This window comes from Mirounga angustirostris, unplaced genomic scaffold, assembly GCF_029215605.1.
Source record: "Mirounga angustirostris isolate CCGP_5_RB_7025 unplaced genomic scaffold, mMirAng1.0.hap1 SCAF_17, whole genome shotgun sequence".
NCBI classification, from domain to species: Eukaryota; Metazoa; Chordata; class Mammalia; order Carnivora; family Phocidae; genus Mirounga; species Mirounga angustirostris.
The window spans coordinates 32,542,677-32,563,084 of NW_026991725.1; the positions used below are offsets into that span (position 1 = coordinate 32,542,677).

The 20,408-nt window shown below is 48.4% G+C and overlaps 1 protein-coding gene across 3 annotated transcripts in view; it reads right to left on the reverse strand.

The window, feature by feature from the left end:
• Positions 1-20,408, reverse strand: part of TEX2 (testis expressed 2) — a 98,689-nt gene that overhangs the window by 8,178 nt on the left and 70,103 nt on the right. For all 3 annotated transcript variants that reach the window (XM_045888647.3, XM_045888648.3, XM_064583003.1), the window contains 3 exons: positions 18,494-18,640; positions 13,829-13,928; positions 5,249-5,381 (listed from right to left, as the gene is read on the reverse strand). In XM_045888647.3, the coding sequence (XP_045744603.1) occupies positions 5,249-5,381; positions 13,829-13,928; positions 18,494-18,640 (380 nt within the window). The remainder of the gene's footprint in view (positions 1-5,248; positions 5,382-13,828; positions 13,929-18,493; positions 18,641-20,408) is intronic.

Consider the following 20,408-nt stretch of genomic DNA (forward strand, 5'->3'; position numbering starts at 1 on the left):
AGTGAAACTACGTATCCTATCCCATACTGCCTTAGCTCCGGAAGGCCAGAGAAAAAGCCAACGATCACAAGTGACAAATCTCAAGGGACTCTGGGAAGCAACTGACGGGAGAACCCAGGAAGTTTCCTGGAGAAATACAAATTTAAAAACCATTTTAAAAATAAATATGGGGCGCCTGGGTGGCTCAGTCACTAAGCATCTGCCTTCGACTCATGTCATGATCCCAGGGTCCTGGGATCGAGTCCCACATCGGGCTTCCTGCTCGGCGGGAAGCCTGCTTCTCCCTCTCCCACTCCCCCTGCTTGTGTTCCCTCTCTCGCTGTGTCTCTCTCTGTCAAATAAATAAATAAAATCTTTAAAAAATAATAAATTACAAAGCCTCATCAATGAGCAAAGTTCCTCATTAATCCTTCCAGGTTGGATACTCAGTTTCCAGAGTCAGGGGGGTTACTAGATCACCAGCAGTGGCAAGTGCCCCTCTCCAGCCCGGGGTGGGGTGGGGCGGGGCTCTTGGCTGAGCTTTGGCCCCACAAAAGGCAGTTCCCTCCCTGGATGGTGGCTTTGCTTCAGAGAAGCAGAAAGGCAGCGTCCATTTCTGAGGCTCAGAGACTTCATTGGGATGAAGCGACCAAGGGACAGAGTAGTCTCTGAACACTACTAAGCAACCAAATGGTCACAAAGCAGAGGTGAGGCCTTGTGTTTCTGATAAGGACAAAACTACCAGGACAGGGAAAGGCAGTGGGACTTAGGTCCTGTCCCTACAGGTGCAATACCTTTTGGGGTCTTCCTCTGATGCTCACAGGGGTAGCCATCTCTTAGCCCATGGGGGCTAAGGGCACCCAAGGGCAGAGTACACACACGAGTGCAGACTTGAAGGCCCAGCAGAGGCCCCAGCCCTAGAAGGGTGGGGCTGAAATCTCCACCCCTGAAACAGGAGCCCGATTGTAAGCAGACCTTGCAAGTGTCCTCCCTGGCAGGACACGGGGATCCTCCTCCACCCCAGCTCTGAAACATGAGAGCCAGCCGTTTCAGCCAACAGGCTTGAGCATACAGTTAAAGGGAAACTCCCCCTGCAGATACAAAAGCCTCTTGTCCCTGGCCATGGGGACAGTACCTAACTGACTCTTCCTCCTTCCATTAGAGTCCTGGCTAGTCCAGGAATGCTTATGGATGCTCCTTGGTCACAAAGCCATTTCAGAACTTTTCCATGGTTAGGCAGCCCTCACAGAGATCTTCTTTTATGTAAAATGTGCTAGCAAAATATTATTCCCAAGAAAGCCCAAATTGGGGCTTGAGATGAGGAGTCAGGGAGGCAAATCCCCAAAGCTAACACAGCCATCTGAGACATCTATTGTCCCTGTCCATCAGTACGGTGCCTGGGCTCCCTGGCTCTCAGACCAGGCGCCCTCAGACGAGGAGTCTGTGTCCTCACCGCACAGGGAGTCTGCTCCCCATCCACGCAGCACAGCAAGCTGCCTCGAGATGGGGCTGCAGTGAAACCTGCTGAGCCACCATCCCGTCCCCACTGGTATTTGTCATCTGGTAGCCTCCAGACCTGAAGCAAAAGATGCCAAAGGCTGAGCACTGCAGAGAGCTCTCAGGTTCCCGAATTAATCCTCCGAAGGACAGATAACAGAATAAATTTTGTGGCTTGAAGTTAATAATTTAGACAATGCCATATCAGTTAAAGTAGACAGGTGACATGAAATTCTGATTTTGAGCAAATGGTACCTCTACATGGCACCCAATACTTAGCTAATTAAGTGTGTCACTCAATGTTTGGCTGATACTCAGCTTTATAACTGAACGTGCATTTAATGATCTCATGATGTCAGCATGAACTTGAAAGCTACACTGCACATTCTTACTTATATAAGGTGTGCTAGGACGTAATAAGCCTACTTTTTAAAAACGCATCTTAAAATCCAGATGAGGATGATATCCTTTCAAAGAGCCACCTTAAAGGGCTAATTCTAGTTTTGCTGTCCCTGCTAAAAATCTTTTTGGACATGTGCTTCGGAGTCAGACACATAAGAAAAAGTGAATTATTTTATCACTGGTGCTCTATCTTGGACCAACCACTTTATTTCTTGGTCTCATAATCTCCATTGCCTCTGAACAACTTCCAGCACCTTCTCCAAGATCCAATCCATCTTACAAAGCAGGATGACTTGCTGATGCATAGTTAAAATAATGTCACAGACTCTGGAGGCAGTTCTAAAAGGCAGCTCCACAAAATGCTTTACGTGAAGGATGCGTAACTAGATGAACAGCCCAGGGAGGTGGCCACACACGAGAACGTATGCATTTTCTCTGAGTGAAATCGGCACCACAGACACACGTGTGCATACACCCACAGAGGCTGCCCGGGCCACAGTGTGGGCTGCAGCCACTCGGCTCCCCGACTCAGGAGCTTCAGGGTGGTGGTGGTTTGGGGTATACTGTGGACCCGTGACCCAGTACGGAGGTCGCAGGGGCCCCCCTGGGGGGACTGGCACACTGGACCCAGGCTGCAGTGGTGGAGCATGAATAGGCCACGTGTCCTACAGGAAATGCCCTCCTCCAAAGCCACGGTTCCTTCAGAGAGCAGACGGCGTGTAGAACATTTCCCTTGCTGCCTCACTCTGGTCCTCTCCAGGTCAATTCCTAAAGTTACGACTGCTCAGCTCTCTACCCGAATTCCACTCTGAGCACCTTATCGCCCCAAAGTGATGTTAACTACAACATGTAACAGGGCAGCTATTTGGGAAATAAAGATTAAAGGAAAAATGTCTACAGATAAAAAGTATACACACATTTCAAAGAGAAGGGACTTCACTAGACTAAAGCAACACAGATTGCCGTGTCTATCACCCTCAGGGTAATATCGTGAGGACAGAACAAACTCTCTACAAGTGGGGCTTCCCACAGGGTGAGCAGCATCTTCTAGAGGCTCCCCCAGGGCCCAATCATTTGCACACTTTAAGGGGGACTGAAAAAAAGCCGTGGACAAAGCAGAGGCCCTGCCACAGCCTCCTCTTTGGAGAGATTCACCATTAAGGAAAACGTTGCGGGTTGCTCTCTCCCTGGCATTTAGACTCAGGGTATTCCTATATGCTCATCACTGAGGGAGCGAATAAGTGTGTTCTAGAATCACTTCTGGGATTAGGTTCTTAGCTATGGATGGGCTTTCAGAGGCTCTCAGTACTCCCAGAAACTGAGCCAAAGCGGTACACGTGCAGGCATATCCAGGGAGAAGGACCCAGAGCTCTCCGATTCCCAAAGGGGTCCTTCATGTTAAAAAAAAAAAAAGTTAACGGTCCATTTTTCCAGGCCTTTTTCTCCCAAACGAAGTACTTTTGGAACGGCTTTTTTCCCTTGCTTTTAAAATTAAATGACAGCCAATTACTCATCAACATATAAGGTAACACCCTCACAGGAAGAAGTAAAACATTTTATACCAGACTCTCCTAGGGAAAAAACGGTACTTCAGAAGTATATGACAAAATAATACCATCATATTCCCAAAGCAGAGGATTTTTTTTCATGCAGTCTGGAGAAGCACTGCTTTCTCAGAAACATGTCCATCCTCTGACGGGCCGGGGTTCACGAACTTGAAATGGTGCCGAGAGCCACGCGAGTAAGGGTGACGTGGAACGCCTACAGGACCAGGCTCTCAGGGACCTGGCTGTGTCGGGGCCCCACCTGCCACCCAAGACGCCCCTTTCCAATGGAGTCCCAGCAGCTCGGTGCTGGCACAGGGCTGTTTCCAGAATGGAGTCCTTCTGCCTGAAGTTTGCTCTGTCCTTCTCCTGGGTATTTAGACCTCATTTTCAAGGCTGCTTCTGCCCACCGTGCTTTGTCTTACAGGCTGGGCAGCGGACGCGTGCTTTGTCTTACAGACCTGGCAGTGGGGTGGGGGCGTCCAGACACAGGAAACGGAGTCTGAATAGAGAACTAGACCAAAACCCCAGCAACTCAGATCAGGGAAGTTGGCAAGACTTTCCCTCCCGAGAAAGCCTCTTAAATACTCTGACCTCAATCCTCTTAGGTCTACACACTGAGCCTTTATGTCCAGGAACATGATGAAAGGACAAGCTTCCTAGTGGCATCACATGGGACCAAACAAGACTCAGCACCTACAGGGTATGAAATGCTACATGGAGAGTTGATAAACACCACTCACCAGAAAATACAATCCACAGATTGCCGAATCCAAACACATTTTAACAAATAGCAGAAAAACGAAAGGAAAATAGCACAGATACAGGTTAGATTTCATACAGGCGGGGAAATTTTCCAATTATTTCATTAAATCAGAATAATCTAAGTAAAAGCACATTCTCAAATGTACAACCGCCCCCGTTTGCTATGACCGCATGTATGAATATAAGCATTAGGTCGGCATCATAACTAAGCAAAAAGCTAAGAGTCTGCGTGTCTTATATTTAGACCCTGAGAAGGTGGCTCCTTGTGGGGTTTTTCTGTCAACGTACTGTTAATTCCATGCCAAAGGGATAAAGATGTGAGAAATAGACTCTACTCAGAATTTTTAGTTTGGTCAAAACAATAATATAATTTAAATTTGTGGTCAGAAGCAGTCTTTTTTAAGGTGTATGGGAATGTAAAGTTCCAGCTTACCCATTCTAGGCATCTAAGGGGGAAAAAAATTAACCTTCATTATCTCACAAATGCGCAATATTTACTAAATCAGACAAACTCTGGGCAGAAGATGCAATATCTTCTACAAAGAGAGGAATTTACTACTAAGCAAATCAATACTGTATTATTTAGGGAAGATTCATCTCAAAACGCCTTAGGAGCACCCTCTTGGCTATAAAATCAATTGTCTTATTAGAAATAATTCAGACTCTGTGATTAAAGCAGGCGGACCCCCTAGGGACCTTAGCCTTGCCCACACAATGCTGTTTGGGGCTGCAAGCTGGAGGAGGAAGTTTCTGGATGATGATTCTCTACACAGAGCATTTTACTGTGCAGATGAGCCTGCCCTACCAGTCCGAGTCAGTGATGCTTTCTGGGTAAGTGATGCTGTGTGCGCCCCACTGGGAGCACTGAGGCCACAAGGTGCTGAGCAGAGGTGGGCACTCACAGTCTTTGGGGGCTGAGAGTAGGGAATCATTTCCTGAAATCCTCTGTGGTCCAGAAGCACATGCATGGAAGCTCACTACACATCGAAGCTGCTTCTCAAAGACTAGAGGGAGAGCTTGGTTCCCCAGGGTTGGATTAGTAAATTCATATGGCCCCTTACCCTTCTTTGCCAATTTCTCCAACCTTCAGGGCTTCAACAAGAGGCTCTTTACCTAGTTTGGTCAAATTCATTTTGGTCTCGAGAGTCATCAGAAAGGACCCATTGTAGGACATTTCCAAATCAATCCAGAGTCCTGGAGAAATGGTGAAAAAAACAGAAGTTTTTTTTTTCCTCCCAGAAGAACATGACTATAGATGACAGTATTAAAATTTGTATTTATCACATTGAAAGTCTGTAGATTTATATCACCTGTACTACCAATGCATGCAAGAGGAGGTCGTGAAAAGACAAGCCCCTGGAAATGGTTCAGGCGTTTGTCAACTTGCCAACATGTGAATATCCATTAAAACGGTGAGCTCAGTGCACCTGTCAGCGCTGGAGGGGTCCTGTTCTCTGGGTTCATTCTCACATTTAGTAAGAAAATACACTCCCAACAGGAAGATGGCTTGACCCAGGGCAAAGCCAGGACAAAGTCTGCTGATTCCCAGACAGTTATGAGGCAGCAGAGAGGTGCAGAGACCTCACTGAATGCTGGCCTATTCTTTAAAGATGCACGTGAGAACCACTGCCTTCAAATGATCTCATGTTGGTGGGGGAGTGGAAATGCTTCAGACTGAGCTCGGTATGATAAGGAGCGGGACAAACATTTTTAGCAACCTTTTCTTTCTGGAAATTGTTTAGTAATGGACGAAAGAATTAATGTTCAAGCCCCAGAATTATCCAGATAAAGTGGGGTAACCGCTTGGTACCTTAGTTTAAAACCCCGTTCCTTAGAAAAGACGCCAGTGTCAGTGAGATCATACGTTAGAGGCTTTCAGCTTTGTGGAATTTCACTGGGATGGGCCACCAACAGAAGCGGCCACTGACCAGAAGTCTAAAATGCCATCAGGGATCATCGCCCGACCTTCCACACCAGGACTCTGGGATTTGGGGGTAGAACATGCTATGCTGCGAGTTTTCAGACCCGGGGTTCCATAACACTTCATGGACTTGCAATCAAAATGGGATCCTTCAAGTGGGTGTTTAAATGCTAATCAACTGCATAGATCCTCATAAGATGCATGACAACATCTAAAAGGAAGCAGGAAACTCATCTAAAAGCATCGTTGAAACACAGCAGCATTTTCAAGCAATTACCGTAAATAACCTAGCCCCTATTTGGCCACCATTTCAGATAAAAGCTTTGCTTAACCTCAAGAAGTACTAATGGTGTAATTCTTCACTAAAGGCAGAACGGTTCCCATTTTGTTTTCAACAAATTCTTTTTATCATATTGAAGGTAACTGTTTTCCACGAATGACATTAAGTGATGTGCAGGTCAACTGTGCCTATCTTGTTTGTAGCAACTCACAAAACTGCTTTATTTCTTGCTTATATTAAGCAGTTAAAAATCATCAATTAGCTTGCTCTTCAAAGGTACTGTTACTGGAAACAAAGGGGACATCTGCTTTAATGAAGACAGTCATTAATCACTTCTAGTGGAAAGGGAATAGGGCAAAGGCTAGATATGAATAGGCTTTAAACTCAATATAGAACATCAATAAAGAAGATATTTATTGCTGTAGAATATCTCCACCTTTTTTTTTTTTTAAGATTTTATTCATTTATTTGACAGAGAGAGACACAGCGAGAGAGGGAACACAAGCAGAGGGAGTGGGAGAAGGAGAAGCAGGCTTCCCGCGGAGCAGGGAGCCCGATGTGGGGCTTGATCCCAAGACCCCGAGATCATGACCTGAGCCGAAGGCAGACACCTAACGACTGAGCCACCCAGGCGCCCCATCTCCACCTTTTTTTAAACTAGAGAATCGACAGGCTCCAACTACCTGGCTCCTGTATGTATTCAGAAATAACTTCTTTTGAAAATCCTGGTCAGGTTTCTAATAAATATTAATAGTATATACTGCCTTTGAGGATTGTTCTAAAAAAGGCATCAGAATTTTACTTCCTATAAAGTAGAAGGTTTTGTCTGTTTTTTAAATGAGGGGATGTGGCTATAGCTTAGTAAACAGCTGGCTTACACCCAGGAACTGGGACATCCCACCCAGGGACGTGTGGGCCAGTGCTCCCTCTGCCAGGAGCTCAGGGGAGGCAGGCAGAGGGAAGATGCATGTGGAGCGCTGTCACTCAGACCAGGGCTTGAGCTCCACTGAAGTTTCTAGACCTCTGTTCACCAGCCTCCTCATATGCACAAGGGGGACCGCAATGCCTCGTCAGGGGAGGGCTGGGTCCCTCCCAGCCAGGGCTCTTCCCTCTCTCTGCTGTCACCAGCCCACTTCCTTACTTCTGGGACTCTCTGCTCCCGTCGCGCTTCCTGCGGTTGCCATGGCAGATGGGGACCAGACCAGAGGAGGTCGCCGGGCCAAGGGGGCACCGGGCAGGCAGAGAGCCCTGTCTGGCCTGGGGAGGGCACGAAACATGCACCTCCGACCAAGACTCTGAATGAGCAGTGGGGTCTGTTTTTTTATATCATTGTTCATACCCCAACAGGCCCACCCCCATGGCCTTGTTCAGCCCTGGCTCTCAGGGAGAATATGAAGGGGTCAAGAAAGGCTTGAGAACTTTTAAAAACAGATACAGACTGCAACCATTCCAACAAATTACTTTACTATGACATGCTTGCATTTAGATGAGGGTAAGGAGACTATTTTAACATCAGGTGCAAAGAAAAACTTGCCCCTGTGACAATGATTCAGTGAGCCCAAGAGCACCCTGAAAACCCTCGAGCACACACAACCTGGAGCTGAGACCGAGCGGTTATGTTATATAACGGGTGAGTCAGGAGGCTCCTGCCTTGTGTGACTGAAAGATGAAATTCACAGTTCCTCGGGAGCCTGTCTTCCCGTTGTGGGGACAAATGCATCAACAATGTAAGGATGGGGACACACACTGTTCCACGAGGGGTGTCTTAACTCTAACTAAGCTGAATGCTACTCGTCTAGATGAATGTGGTTGCAGAGCTTTTTCTTTTGTGCTCCTGACAAATGTTAAGACTCTTTTGTGAGGCATTTCATTTAAAATGCTTTCTACAACCATCTGCTCTTGGTAGTGCTCAGGGACAAAAACCAGAAGTTGAGCAGGACAATTTTTTAAGCCCTTAAATAGGAGTAAGGCCGTCAGTACTCTTAGAGGTTCTCCAGAAAGGCCATGGAAACAGAGGGTCTTGGGTTGGTCTGCTTGGGCTGCTATAACAAAATACCACAGACGGGGGCCACTTCAACAACAGACATTTTTTCTCACAGCTCTGGAGGCTGGAAGTCCAAGATTGAGGTGCTGGCCAGTTTAGTTCCTCCTGCGAGCTCTCTTCCTGGCTTGCAGAAGGTCGCCTGCTCACTGTGTTGTCCTCACATGGCAGACAGAGCAAGCTAGCTCGCTGGTCTCTGCTCCTAAGGGCACTAATCCCATCATGACGACCCCTCCCTCATGAACTCATCTAAGCTTAGCCACTTCCCCAAATATCATCATATTGTAGGTTAGGGCTTCAACATTTGAATTTGGGGGTGGGGGGACAGGGGAGACACAAGCATTCAGTCCATAACAGATCCCTCCCACACAAGGGGTCCTCATGTGACAAGGACGAGGACGTCCAGTGGTGAAGAGTGGCAGCTGATTACAACAGGTCCCTATAAAACCAGCCCGTCACCTGGCAACATGGGGGAACAAACTGACGACAACTTCAGTCAGTTTTCGTGCCAGGACCTGCGAGGAGCTCAGATGGTGGTTTTCCACTCTTCAGCTGAGGGCAGCATCAGCTACCATCACCACCGCTCGGAGGGGAGACTGTAGCAAAAGTTACAGCCTGCTCTACCCAAAATGTTCCTCGAGCTCTCAGTGTGAGACATCAGGACTAACGACGCTGAGACGAATCCCCGCCCTCAGGCACCCGATGCTCGAAGATGAACAAAGATGGCCGGGGCCACCTGGGCCAGACTGACAGCGGCGCCACGGGAGGTGAGCACGCCTTAGTGCGTGTCACCAGGGACAGCTAGACTAGAGGTCCATCAGCCTTCCCTAGTGTTCTGTTTGATAGATGCCACGGCCTCAGGAACAGTCCAACTGTGGCCCCGTAGATCTAGTAATTTCACTCGGCAGCTCACTGTTTTATTACAATTAAAGTAGGCTTAACGGGGTACCTGCCACTTAGAAGGGGTAAAAGAACCCAAAGCCTTGCTCACCTGAGCCTGGCCCTCATGTTATCTGCTCCTCCATTTCTCTCTAACTGTAACTATTACTGGCTGACTTTCACTTCGAGAGGCAACATTGGCATCCAAAGAACAAACTTCTTAAAATGGAACATTTAATAATATATTACCAAGAACAGATGCTGGAGTTATAGGTTCTTAGAAAAGTGTACCAGTGATTGTTTTGTTCCTGGTGCCATATTACTCACTCATATACCACAGAAAACTAGCATTCCTTGTATGTGAATGTGTCTTTTAGGACAGATGCCATTCTGTCTACCTGTAACTGTTCTCAGAAACAGCTCCGCCTCTCAAGGTTGATCTAGTCGCAAGTCAGAGTCTCCTCTCTTGCACCCCAACCAAGTTCCACAAAACGGGATTTCTCTCCCTTTCCACAAAAAAAGTAATTTTCCTTTCTGCCACATGCTCCGGTCGGAGTGTGTGGGGCCACGCCTGTCAGCGCTGAGCCCCACGGTCTGGCCTGTACTGTGCTCGGCCCTGGGCTGCCCCTCTCCTCTATGCTCTTGACAAGGGCACAGTGGAAGGAATGGGCAGGTCACAGACGGACTCTGGTTCCAGTTTTCTGCAATACTCGGTGGCAAAGTAACTTCAGTCTCAACACTGGATAAAGACACCAGGCACTAAATGTTAAGGGCCAGAAGACAAGTCGCTGATGGTGGACACCACCAGTCACGACCAAGCGCCTCTCTGAAAGCAGACAAGGTTCCTGTTCCTGTGGGACATGGTACTCCTACCACGGAATCCAACACCTTCTGTCAAAACTCGGGCTGTGGGCGCCTGGGTGGCTCAGTTGGTTAAGCGACTGCCTTCAGCTCAGGTCATGATCCTGGAGTCCCTGGATCGAGTCCCGCGCATCGGGCTCCCTGCTCGGCAGGGAGCCTGCTTCTCCCTCTGACCCTCCCCCCTCTCATGTGCTCTCTGTCTCTCTCATTCTCTCTGTCTCAAATAAATAAATAAAATCTTTAAAAAAAAACAAAAAACAAAAAAACTCGGGCTGTTACTTGGTATCTTGAAACCGGGTGTAAGCAGTACGGCGCTCTGTGGGGGACACTCAGTGCCTATCTGCAGACTTACATACATGCGCCAAACGTCCCGAAGCCTAAATGCATCTGAACCTGAGCGGTCACAGCCCACACCCGTGGTTCATCCTGACATTGGCTGACATGGCTGCAGGCACTGCCCTGCCTCCCTGGGGCATCTGGGCCCGCTGTGCCCGCCCCCCCACGGCCCCCGGTCAGAGGTGCGTTGGGAGTGGGCCGGGCTCAGAGAGGAGGCGGGAGGGGCGCGGCCAGTTTCCAAGGGACAGCTCGCTCTCTTCCAGCCACCTGCCGCTGGTGGGGAGTGAAGACGCGCCTAGGAAAGCCGGTCATTCAACCTGAGAAACTGGCTGGCTGTCCTGGGACTTGGGAGAGGCCCGTGGTGGCCAACAGGGGATTTCAGAACTACAGATGTCGCTCCTTTTAGTGGCAAGGCCACAACATCTGAGAATGGCCTCTTTCTTTCCATTTATTCCTGTAAAAGGGTCAACTGGGCACCGCAGCCGCCCACATTCTAGACTCTCCAGGAGCAGCAGTGAAGGAGCCACTGCTGATGGTAAAAGGAAGAACAGCCAGCACGTACCGCGCTCGCCTTCCAGGCGCCTTGCGTGCGCTGACTCACTCGGTCCTCAGACCAGCCTCGCCTGCCGACTCACAGGCTTCCCACTGGAGAGAGTGCTTAGCGGGGTGTATGGAACTGCACAGCTGTGAATCACAAAGCCCTGGCCCCAGAGCTGCGCTCGGAACCACGGCTCATCCCTCATCCCGAGGATGCAATGATCCATCCCGCTCTGGCCCGAATATCCACCCTCCTCCACCCCTCAGCCATGTGCCTCCAACAAACAAACACAAGTTAGGAAACGTTTAAGAAAGAAAAAAAAAAAGGTAGGGGTGTGTGTGGGGGAGGGGGGTGGATTCCCCCAGGAGGTGCCCCCTCCTTAGAGCTGTGGGGGGCTTATTCACCTGGCCTGCATTTCCCTGGAAGGTGAGCTCTGCTTCCCAGAGTCAGTTTTAGCCTGTCACCCTTGATTTTCATTTCCTTCAAAGAAAAGTTTACCTTAGAGCAATGGAATCCAAAACAGCACATTTCCTTTACGTTTATTTCTGCTTTAACTATCGCATGCATCTTTTGCCAGCTTGGAAAAACCTAATGTGATCAAACTTTTAAAACCCACAGGCTTTATGTCTTTTATCATTCCTTTCTTTTGTAACATTTCTTCCCTTGTTATATAAGCAGGCAGATGTCTAAAACTTGCCCTGAAACGAGTGAAATAGCCTCAAATGGATTAAAAACCGGCAAAGCTTTGATCTGTGTAGTGAAATGTCTTGCTCCAGAGGAAGAGGAAAGAGACTTAGGCATTTGGTGAATTTCCCTCAAAGCCTGGCAAAGCTGCCCTGGGAGGCCGCAGAGTTCAAAGCTACAGGGACACTCCTAAGATGCGGCAAAGCCCAGCTGTGGCCCTGCTTCTTTCTTGCTGGAAATTTCTACTAATTCAACAAAGGACAGAGATAAGAAACTGCTAACACATTAGGAAATAGGGCATGTCCACATATTATTTACTTTCCTTAAGCCTGACTCTGTGGAGGTGTATGTTAGCTGATCATTTACCAGCTCGTTACAAGTCAATCTCCAAAGAGGCAAAGAGCAAAGGGGAGCCCAGAGTCCGCCAGAGCCAGAAGAAAGGCAGGCAACCCCTCATACACAGATGAGGTGGAGATCCTAGCTAGGTTCTCAAGACATAATGTATCTTTTAAAAATATCATATGCGGTTAAAAGAACTCTAGCTAAACCATTTGCAAATTATCTTTTCTAGTTTAACCCTCATTGTACCAGAAATTAGCCAAATCCAAGAGCACACAGATTTATCAAAGTGTGGAAATGATCAAAGGGTTACAGGTGATCTCAACATGCAAATATTAGGTAGACTTTTGGATTTGCAAATAATACTCTATCTCTGAAATCCATGGAATGCTAAAAACATGGAAATATGGGCTCGCTGTCAGCTGAAATATTGTTAAAGAGATCATCAGAGCTGCTAATTATAGGGCTAGAAAAAATCTCTGTATTTACATCAAATGTATACAACACAGAAAATGATTTCACTAAATATGATTCAAGAGCCATCTGATACAGCCCTGCAGGGACAAAAGTAGACATTATAGTCCCTAAATTTACAAAACAATTCAAAACAAGTATCACTCTTGGAAAGTTGTAATTATTTTCTCCCCTATCTTGTTCCTGTGCCTTTTGAGGAATGACAGTCCAGTTTAGGTGGAAAGAGGTGCGTGTGGAAAGCAATACTACAGAAAAGAAGTTGACCGCTTCCACGGTGGGGAGATTTTTCCTGCCTGTTCACGGACTATTCTGGCCTACCGGGCTCGCACCTCTTTTCACCCCACTCCTGTGTATGAACTTTTCCATCATGGTCCTTTTAAAACCACGTGCCACAAAACACGCATAAATCTTGACGTCATAATTTTATTTAAGCTCTATACATCCTAATCAACTCTTCCTGCCCCAACCCAGCAGAGTAGGTGTAAATAATGTGTCAAGAGCGTGTCTTAAGGGGCGCCTGGGTGGCTCAGTTGGTTAAGCAACTGCCTTCGGCTCGGGTCATGATCCCGGAGTCCTGGGATTGAGTCCCACATTGGGCTCCCTGCTCGGCAGGGAGCCCGCTTCTCCCTCTGACCCTTTCCCTTCTCATGCTGTTTCTCTCTCCCTCCCTCTCTAATAAATAAATAAAATCTTTAAAAAAAAAAAAGAGCGTGTCTTAAAAATCAAATCTGAGCACTTTCCCCCAGCAGAGAGCTGTACACTCAAAATATTGCTGACAACATCTGTCTTCATTTTTTTAAACACGTACAGAGCGCCTTCTAGGCGTGGGAAGGAAGGCGAGGTGGGAAGGAAGGCGAGATGTGAAACAGGAAGGTCAAAGAATCTGCAACCTAGAAGTTGGGGCAGGGCAAAGGCACGAGCGCAGATGGAGAAGCAGCAGTTCCTGGTGAGAGGGGAGGGCTGCAGGGGGCACACGGGAGGCCGCGAGGGGCGGGGACTATTTTCCGAATCACACGAGAGTCCAGGCCCCGCCAACGGGTACACGGGCATGTTTGGGCTGGGGCAGGACCAGCAGGGACCCGAGAGACTAGAAGAATTAGGAGGGGGATCTATTCCTGATCTGCTCCCCATCAGTTGAAGGCTGTGACTTTTCACAACAGAAGATAATCAATGTAAGACAGATGCTTAAAACGTCCCTGACCCCCTCCCAACCAAAGCTTTGGTGTTCGACCTGCAGTGATGGAGACATTTCGACCCTCACACAAATGGTCAATTCTCTGCTGGTTACCTTGGTGATCAACGTAAGGCTTGAAGGCCTGAAGGATTTTTGGCACAGCCACCCCCATGTCAAGTTCCGTCAAAGTTAGTTCATTCATAAAGTAGGGGAGCTGGAGGAGAGAAGTAAACAACAAATGAGACGTTAGTAACCTGGTCATTAGAATTCAGCATCCGCTCAAGAAGGAGTCAAGGTCAAGGTTTTGGGGACACATTAATTTCACCAAAATTTACTGAGCATATACCGCATACTAGGCATCATCCTCCAGAGAGAGCTGCGGACAAGTCAGGCAAGGTCCTTGCTCTCATGGCGTTTACGCTGGAGGAGCGAAAACAGATAATTAAGTAGACAAATCACTTGAGAGAGTGATTAGTGTTCCAGAGACAGTAAGACCAGTGGTGTGGGATAGAGGGAGCCGGGGTGTAGGGCAGGGTGGCTGTGTTGGCTAAGGAAGTGGGTGAAGGCTTCTGTGAAGAGTGCCGTTGGCCGAAGACCTGACGGAGGAGGAGAAGCCAGCCATGCCGGTCAGGTTACCAATGCCTGGAGCTGGCTCGAGTGTGGGGAAGTGGACCCCTCTCAGATTACTAGTGGGGAGTCAAGAAATTGCTATAGCACTTCTGATAGGCAAACTCATTACAATATTTATTAAAATCCTTGGAAAAAAAGAAAATCACATCCCTTGACCCAGTGCTGGACATTTTCTGTTTGCCGCCCCCTGCCTGGACTTGAGTTCCCAGAGAGGCTGGGAACAAATCACATGGATGGGCTCCCCGACCCTCTGGCTTCTGGCTGGATTTGGCCAGTGGGAAACACCAATGGGCAGGGAAGATGGGAGGTACTCAGGGAAGAGTGTTGTCAGATAGCTGTCCCCTCCCTCTGTTGAAGGCCACGGCTCCCGTCAGGCAGGCAACTCTCCACATAGCCATGCTGCCCCAAGGTCTGGTAACTGCTCCCCGCTCTTGCCCCTACAGGGAGTGCTGACAGCTCCCCGCTGCTGCTAGCCTTGGGTCCTACCCTATCCCTTTTGGTTTCTCTACATTGGCCCCCATATTTATAAGTCTTTCCCTTAATAAACTCTCCTCTCAGGTGACGCCACTTGAGTGTGCCATCTTTCTCCTGCTGGGACCCCAACTCATACCGCGTCAGTAGGAATCCGCTCTAAAGCAAATAGCATGAGTACTAATCTGCTTAGAAATTCCTACTCTGCCTCAAGACTATGGAATTAATTCATCTGTTTCTTTCACCTGAATTTAGGTATGTGTATAGTTATTTTTTTTTAATCTGTAGTCCATTTCTCATTTCAGTGTAAGATATAAATTACCGATCCACCTTAATTTTTCTCAATGGCTCGTTGGCGTCTTATTGAACAACCAATACTTTCCCCACTAACCTGTAGCACCACCTGTAAATGTGAGATTCCCACGACACTGGGGCCTGTAATGAGCACCTTGTTTTTCTACCAGCAACAAACTGCTTTTTAAAATAAATATATGTGGAACATTTCCCATAAAAGGAGGTAGCATTTAGCCAGCCACAGATTTAATGCCTATTTTGGCTGGACCTCTTCAGTTGTCAAAGGTATACACTTTGATGATTCACCAGAGAACTCTTGCTCTGCTTTTCTGCAGGAGTGGGTCGGTGAGAGTTATGATGTCTGTGATGAACAAAACGTGACCAAAGACAGTACTCAAACGTGCATTTTGAATTGGTGATTGCTGGATTTGGAAAACCTTTTTCTAAGGCATCAATGTTACATGGTGGCTGGCCTCCCAATCAGCCTACAGAACCCTACCTGGCCAAGAATGTGTAGCCAAATTCTTGCACCCTTGCCCCAGACTGTCTATTATTATCACTCTAATACTCAGTGAGTCAGGGGCATGCTGGGTTTCTGTGGGAACAGGTGTCTGACACTGAGCAAGGGGAAAGTATGCAGAGATGGCATTCCCAGTCCCCTGTCCAACCTCCCAGCCCTCCCACCCTGCACCCTGTGGTCCTGCAAGGGCAGAGGAGGAACCTGAGACAAAGAAGGGGCTGAGGGACCGGGGACTGGGAAAGACTCAGCAGGGCTGGGCTGGGCTCTAATCACCTGCAGGTAGTTCGAGGAGGGGCTCAGCAGAGCCTCGCTTCCTACTTATTCACCTGAGTGCCCACTCCAAGATTCTAGAACATCTCTAAGTACCCTTCCCCTCCAAATCACAACTGATTTGAATCAAAACTCTCAGGACCAGGACCTAGCCTGGTCAGCCTCCTTCCTACTCTGCAGGGAAAGGCAACAAAAGGTCACTCCAGCTCTTTTCAACCAGAAACTCTCTTCTTCCCTTTCAAAGGCACCACAGTGAGACGAGAACCCACTACATGTTCTTTACTCTCCTGAGTGAACCCAACTGGACATTCAGGTGTATGGAACATTCTCAGGTTGGTGGAAGGAACTGCTGGAAGCTGTCTGCAATAACAACATTTGCTGACATGGGCATAAGAGGCCCCTGACGACTGAGGACCCCAAGGCGGTATTGGGAGGGGCCGGCGGAGGCCAAGAATGTACTTGCTGTTGGGGCAGAAACTCAGCTTGTTTTAAACCATCACTGGGCACCAGATACACACACAGGGCTGCTCTTTCACAACATGAGTCATCATCACATGTGAGGGTGACAATCTGAGACTGCAGGGCAAGGCCAGCAAAGAGTTCTCCATATGTCAGGCCTTCAGGGGAAACCAGGAGACAGAAGAGATCTTTGTCACAGCAGACAGGACAGCTCAGGCTCCTCCAGCCATTCTGGCTCTTGTATTGGCCGTTAACCAACGCTCACTACTAGGTTTCATTCTTCCCAGAATATTTGGCTATTGGTGATAATAAGAGTCCTTTTGGTAGGGGTGGCAGCAGGTTCCAAACTAGAGTAATATCCTGCTGCCTTTCTGTTTATTCCATTACATCCAGGGTCTCCTCTGGTCTCGCAGGGCACGCAGGGCAGAGTGGAGGTATGAGGCTGGTAATGGAGGGAGCACAGCCCACTACTGGATCCAGGCCACTTTTCTCTATCCTCACCTTCTAGTACTTCTGACCCTAGTTTTATCTGCAGACTGAAAAAGCTCACATGACCAGCAAAGGGAGAAGATGAAAATAAAAGACTTTCCCTCAACTTCCTTTGGGATGAGAGAACCCACCGTTCTCCACACAGCAGAGGTTCCACGGACTTCCAGCACCCGAGAGAAGCAGGGGAGGCTGCCCTGTCTGTTTTGGAAGGTGTGTAACAGGGACGGCAGCGTCCCGTCTGGAGTTGAGGCACATCCTGCTTTCTGTCTCCCTCTGCCGGGAACCGCAGCCCTCCTGCTCAGGGAAGGGCCTGAGGAGCGCCAGCCCCGCCTGTGTGTCTTGACCAGGAACTCAGCAAGCTCTCCACCGTTTTCCAGAAAGGGGGAGGCGGTGGCGTGAGCTCTAGCTTGGCTGCTTGTTTGTGAACATGGGAGGGTCACAGCCGCTTCCTGCTCCCCGCCTTGGACCTGGCTAGCAGAGTGCATTCAACCCTCAATCTACCTGAAAAACAACAGACTGACTCATGTCAACTGAGCCCTCCCAAATCCTTGCCCCAAATTCTGCCTCGACATCTGCTCTTCCGGCTCAGACAGCGGCTCTCCTCTTCATCAGGGGTTAGGAAAGAAATGACACCGGCCTGCAGCTGGCAGACAGAGCTTCCAGAGCTTGACTGAGCCCTAAGAGGCTTGGTTTGTCACCCAAGGGAATGACAAAAGTCACATCGAAGCTCCTCCATGCCCACATTTTCCTTCTAATGTAATTTTACCTTAGCTCACAGTTTCCTAACCTGGAGTCCTTGAACCCTCTGAAGTCATGGGCAAAATTCTGCATCACTGTGCATTTTTCTAGGGAAAGGATTCATTCGTTTCTGTGTCTCAAAGGTATCTATGACCCAGAAAGATCCACGGATTTAAGGTGCTGACTGAGCAATTTCATTTGGGGACCAAAGGGACTCTTCCTTGGCTGGGTCTTCCCTAGGTCAAAAACTTACTTCTACGTAACCTGATGTCTCTGGGTTGGCAGAGGTGGTGCTAAATGAGTCATTTAGTGGCAATGGTGAAGAATATTTATGCAGTTTAAACTTACTTCCAAGTGGGCCTTGATCAGCACCAGGACTGTTGTTTTTCAGCAAAGAGAGAGCCCAAAATAAAATACCATCTGGCCAGAAGTAAAGGTCAGGCCCAGACACATGTAGAGTGCAATGCTAACTTTCTGGGCTTTGAGAGGGAGCATGACTTGGGAAAGAGGTCTGGAGTCTGGCACTTTCCTCAGCAGGGATGGTGCAGCCCCCAGACTGTGAGGCTGGGTGGGCTCCTGAAGTACAATTTAAGTTCCTTACTAATTTCAAGATACTAGAGGTCTACATGACAAACCAGCTACAAAAGCTCACATTTTCCCAAACCAAATTCTCGATTATCACCTAGAATGGATAACAATGAGAGCAACACAAAGGAAAAAGTAAACAGGAACATTCACTAAGTCCCCAGGTACGGTGAGTCATATGGCCAAGGTCACAGCTCAGGTATGTTGCTGTTCTCATGTTATATGCTTTAAACCAAGTTATTTTTCACTTAGAATATAATGATACAAAACTTCCAAATTAAGAAATGTGAGGAACTGGAAGCTTCTTGTGTGGAAAACGATACCTTTATTTTGCTGAGTTTCATTTGGATTTTCTTAGACACCAGATCAGACCAATATTTCTCTCCTAAGAAGTCCCAAAACATTCTACCAAGCAAGGCATTCACCCAGGCTTCCTGTTCTTCCTCCTCGGAGGGCGGAGCCTCTGGCAACTGGCAAAAGAAAGGGAACCAAAATTAGCTGGAAAGCAACTGGAGAACAAGACAGGTGCTTATTTATCCAAAGTCACTGAAGGTCCCTCCCCACAGAGATGGGCAGCCACGGGAGTTGTATTTCTTCCCTACAAATTACAAGTCTCATTATGTCAGTGAATAGAAAAAGGGAGAAACAAAAGCCACCATCATGGATAAAAACTCCTCTTTGTCTATTTTCTTTTTTTGCCAGTCTTCCTATGAACAAGCTAATATTTCATACAATTAGCTCAACCAGATTGCCCTGCCTCCCAAATGAGCTCAGTACCCACTTCTGATTAATGGCACCTCTGATCAAATGTCTGCCTACCTTTCTTCCAACTAACTGGGGCTCCCTGGACATGTAACCGTCAGGCTGGTCCTCCCAAGGCAGCCCCAAAGCCTCCCGTGCCCAGGGACTCTTACAGTAGCTGGGAACTCACAGCCCTCCTGGGCAAGGGGCAGGGGGGTGCTTACAAATACTAGTGCCTGGGCCCTACACCCAGATACTAATCTGAGTGGGTATCACAACTCCCTGAAGCTCCCTCACGGATGTAATGAACAGGTAAGGTTGAGAACCGCAGGCTCGGAATAGAGAGAGCCTGTTCTCAGGAATTCTGTGAAAATTCCTACAGCTGTTCTCCCCAGTCTCAGCCCAGTGACATCCCCTGGGCCTCCCCTCCGCCAGGTACAATCTGTCTCAAACATCTAGCACGGCCAATGTGCAAGGTAGGACAAGAGCAAACCTGAGTTAGTCTCCGATTTCCCAGGCTACTCATCAGACGATGGACTCTTGCCCGGGGAGGGCCAGGCAGGGTGAAGCAGGAGACAGAAGTGGGCAGTGACCACCGCTGAGGGTGTGGCGAGGTACCTGGCAGTGTGGGTAACGCTTGCTGACCACCACCCGTTGTCACTGCTGCGGCTGCGGACCCTGCGCCAGGCCCTGCGATAAGACTGTTTCTCAGGGTGCTCATTTACGTCTTACAATACCCCAGAAAGACGGAACCTTAACTTCTATTTTAGGGCGGAGGAAACGGGACTTGGAACCATGCAGTGTCCTGCCTGAGGCCCCTGGTTTATCAGCACAGCCTGACTCACAGCCTCCTTCTCCCTGATCTCCACCTGCTCTGTCCTGAGGGAGGAAGGTGGTGGGACTGGCACCTGCTGTGACAGATGTTTCCTTACGCTGAGGTCTCTAATTAGACTACAGCCTTACAGAAACAATTAGCCTTGGAAAGCAAGGACCAAAAAAAACTAGAAAAGCAGAAATCAGCGAATTGTTTACCCTTTCTCTTCCCTCTGTGGTTTGTACAAATGCATCTGCCCTGCCCTCCTGGGCCACCTGCAGCCATAACACACATCAGACACCCTTGTCATCTCCACGCTTTGTATGTGTTTGCTCACGCCAGCGCGACCTGTGTGCCCAGGCCAGGGGGACCGTACCCAGGTGGCCTAGTGCTCCTGGATTCGACCTTTGGAGATCTGATGACTTGTGAGTACCCCCAAAGGTCTATGGCACGTACCTGCGTGTGATTTTTCTGAAACCTGGAGTTTGGGGGTCTGAACCGGTCACTGAGCTTGTGCAGGGCCTACTGGACTGCCCAGCACCCAGCGGTCCACTAGTCTTGTCAGAGCATGCGCCGTCTCTCTCTTTGGGGGTCTGGAAGTTTGCCTGTGTTTTTCAATCTAACGTTATCAGGTGTAAGGGGAGATATTTTATGTTCTAGGAGTCCTTCAAATTTGATTGTTT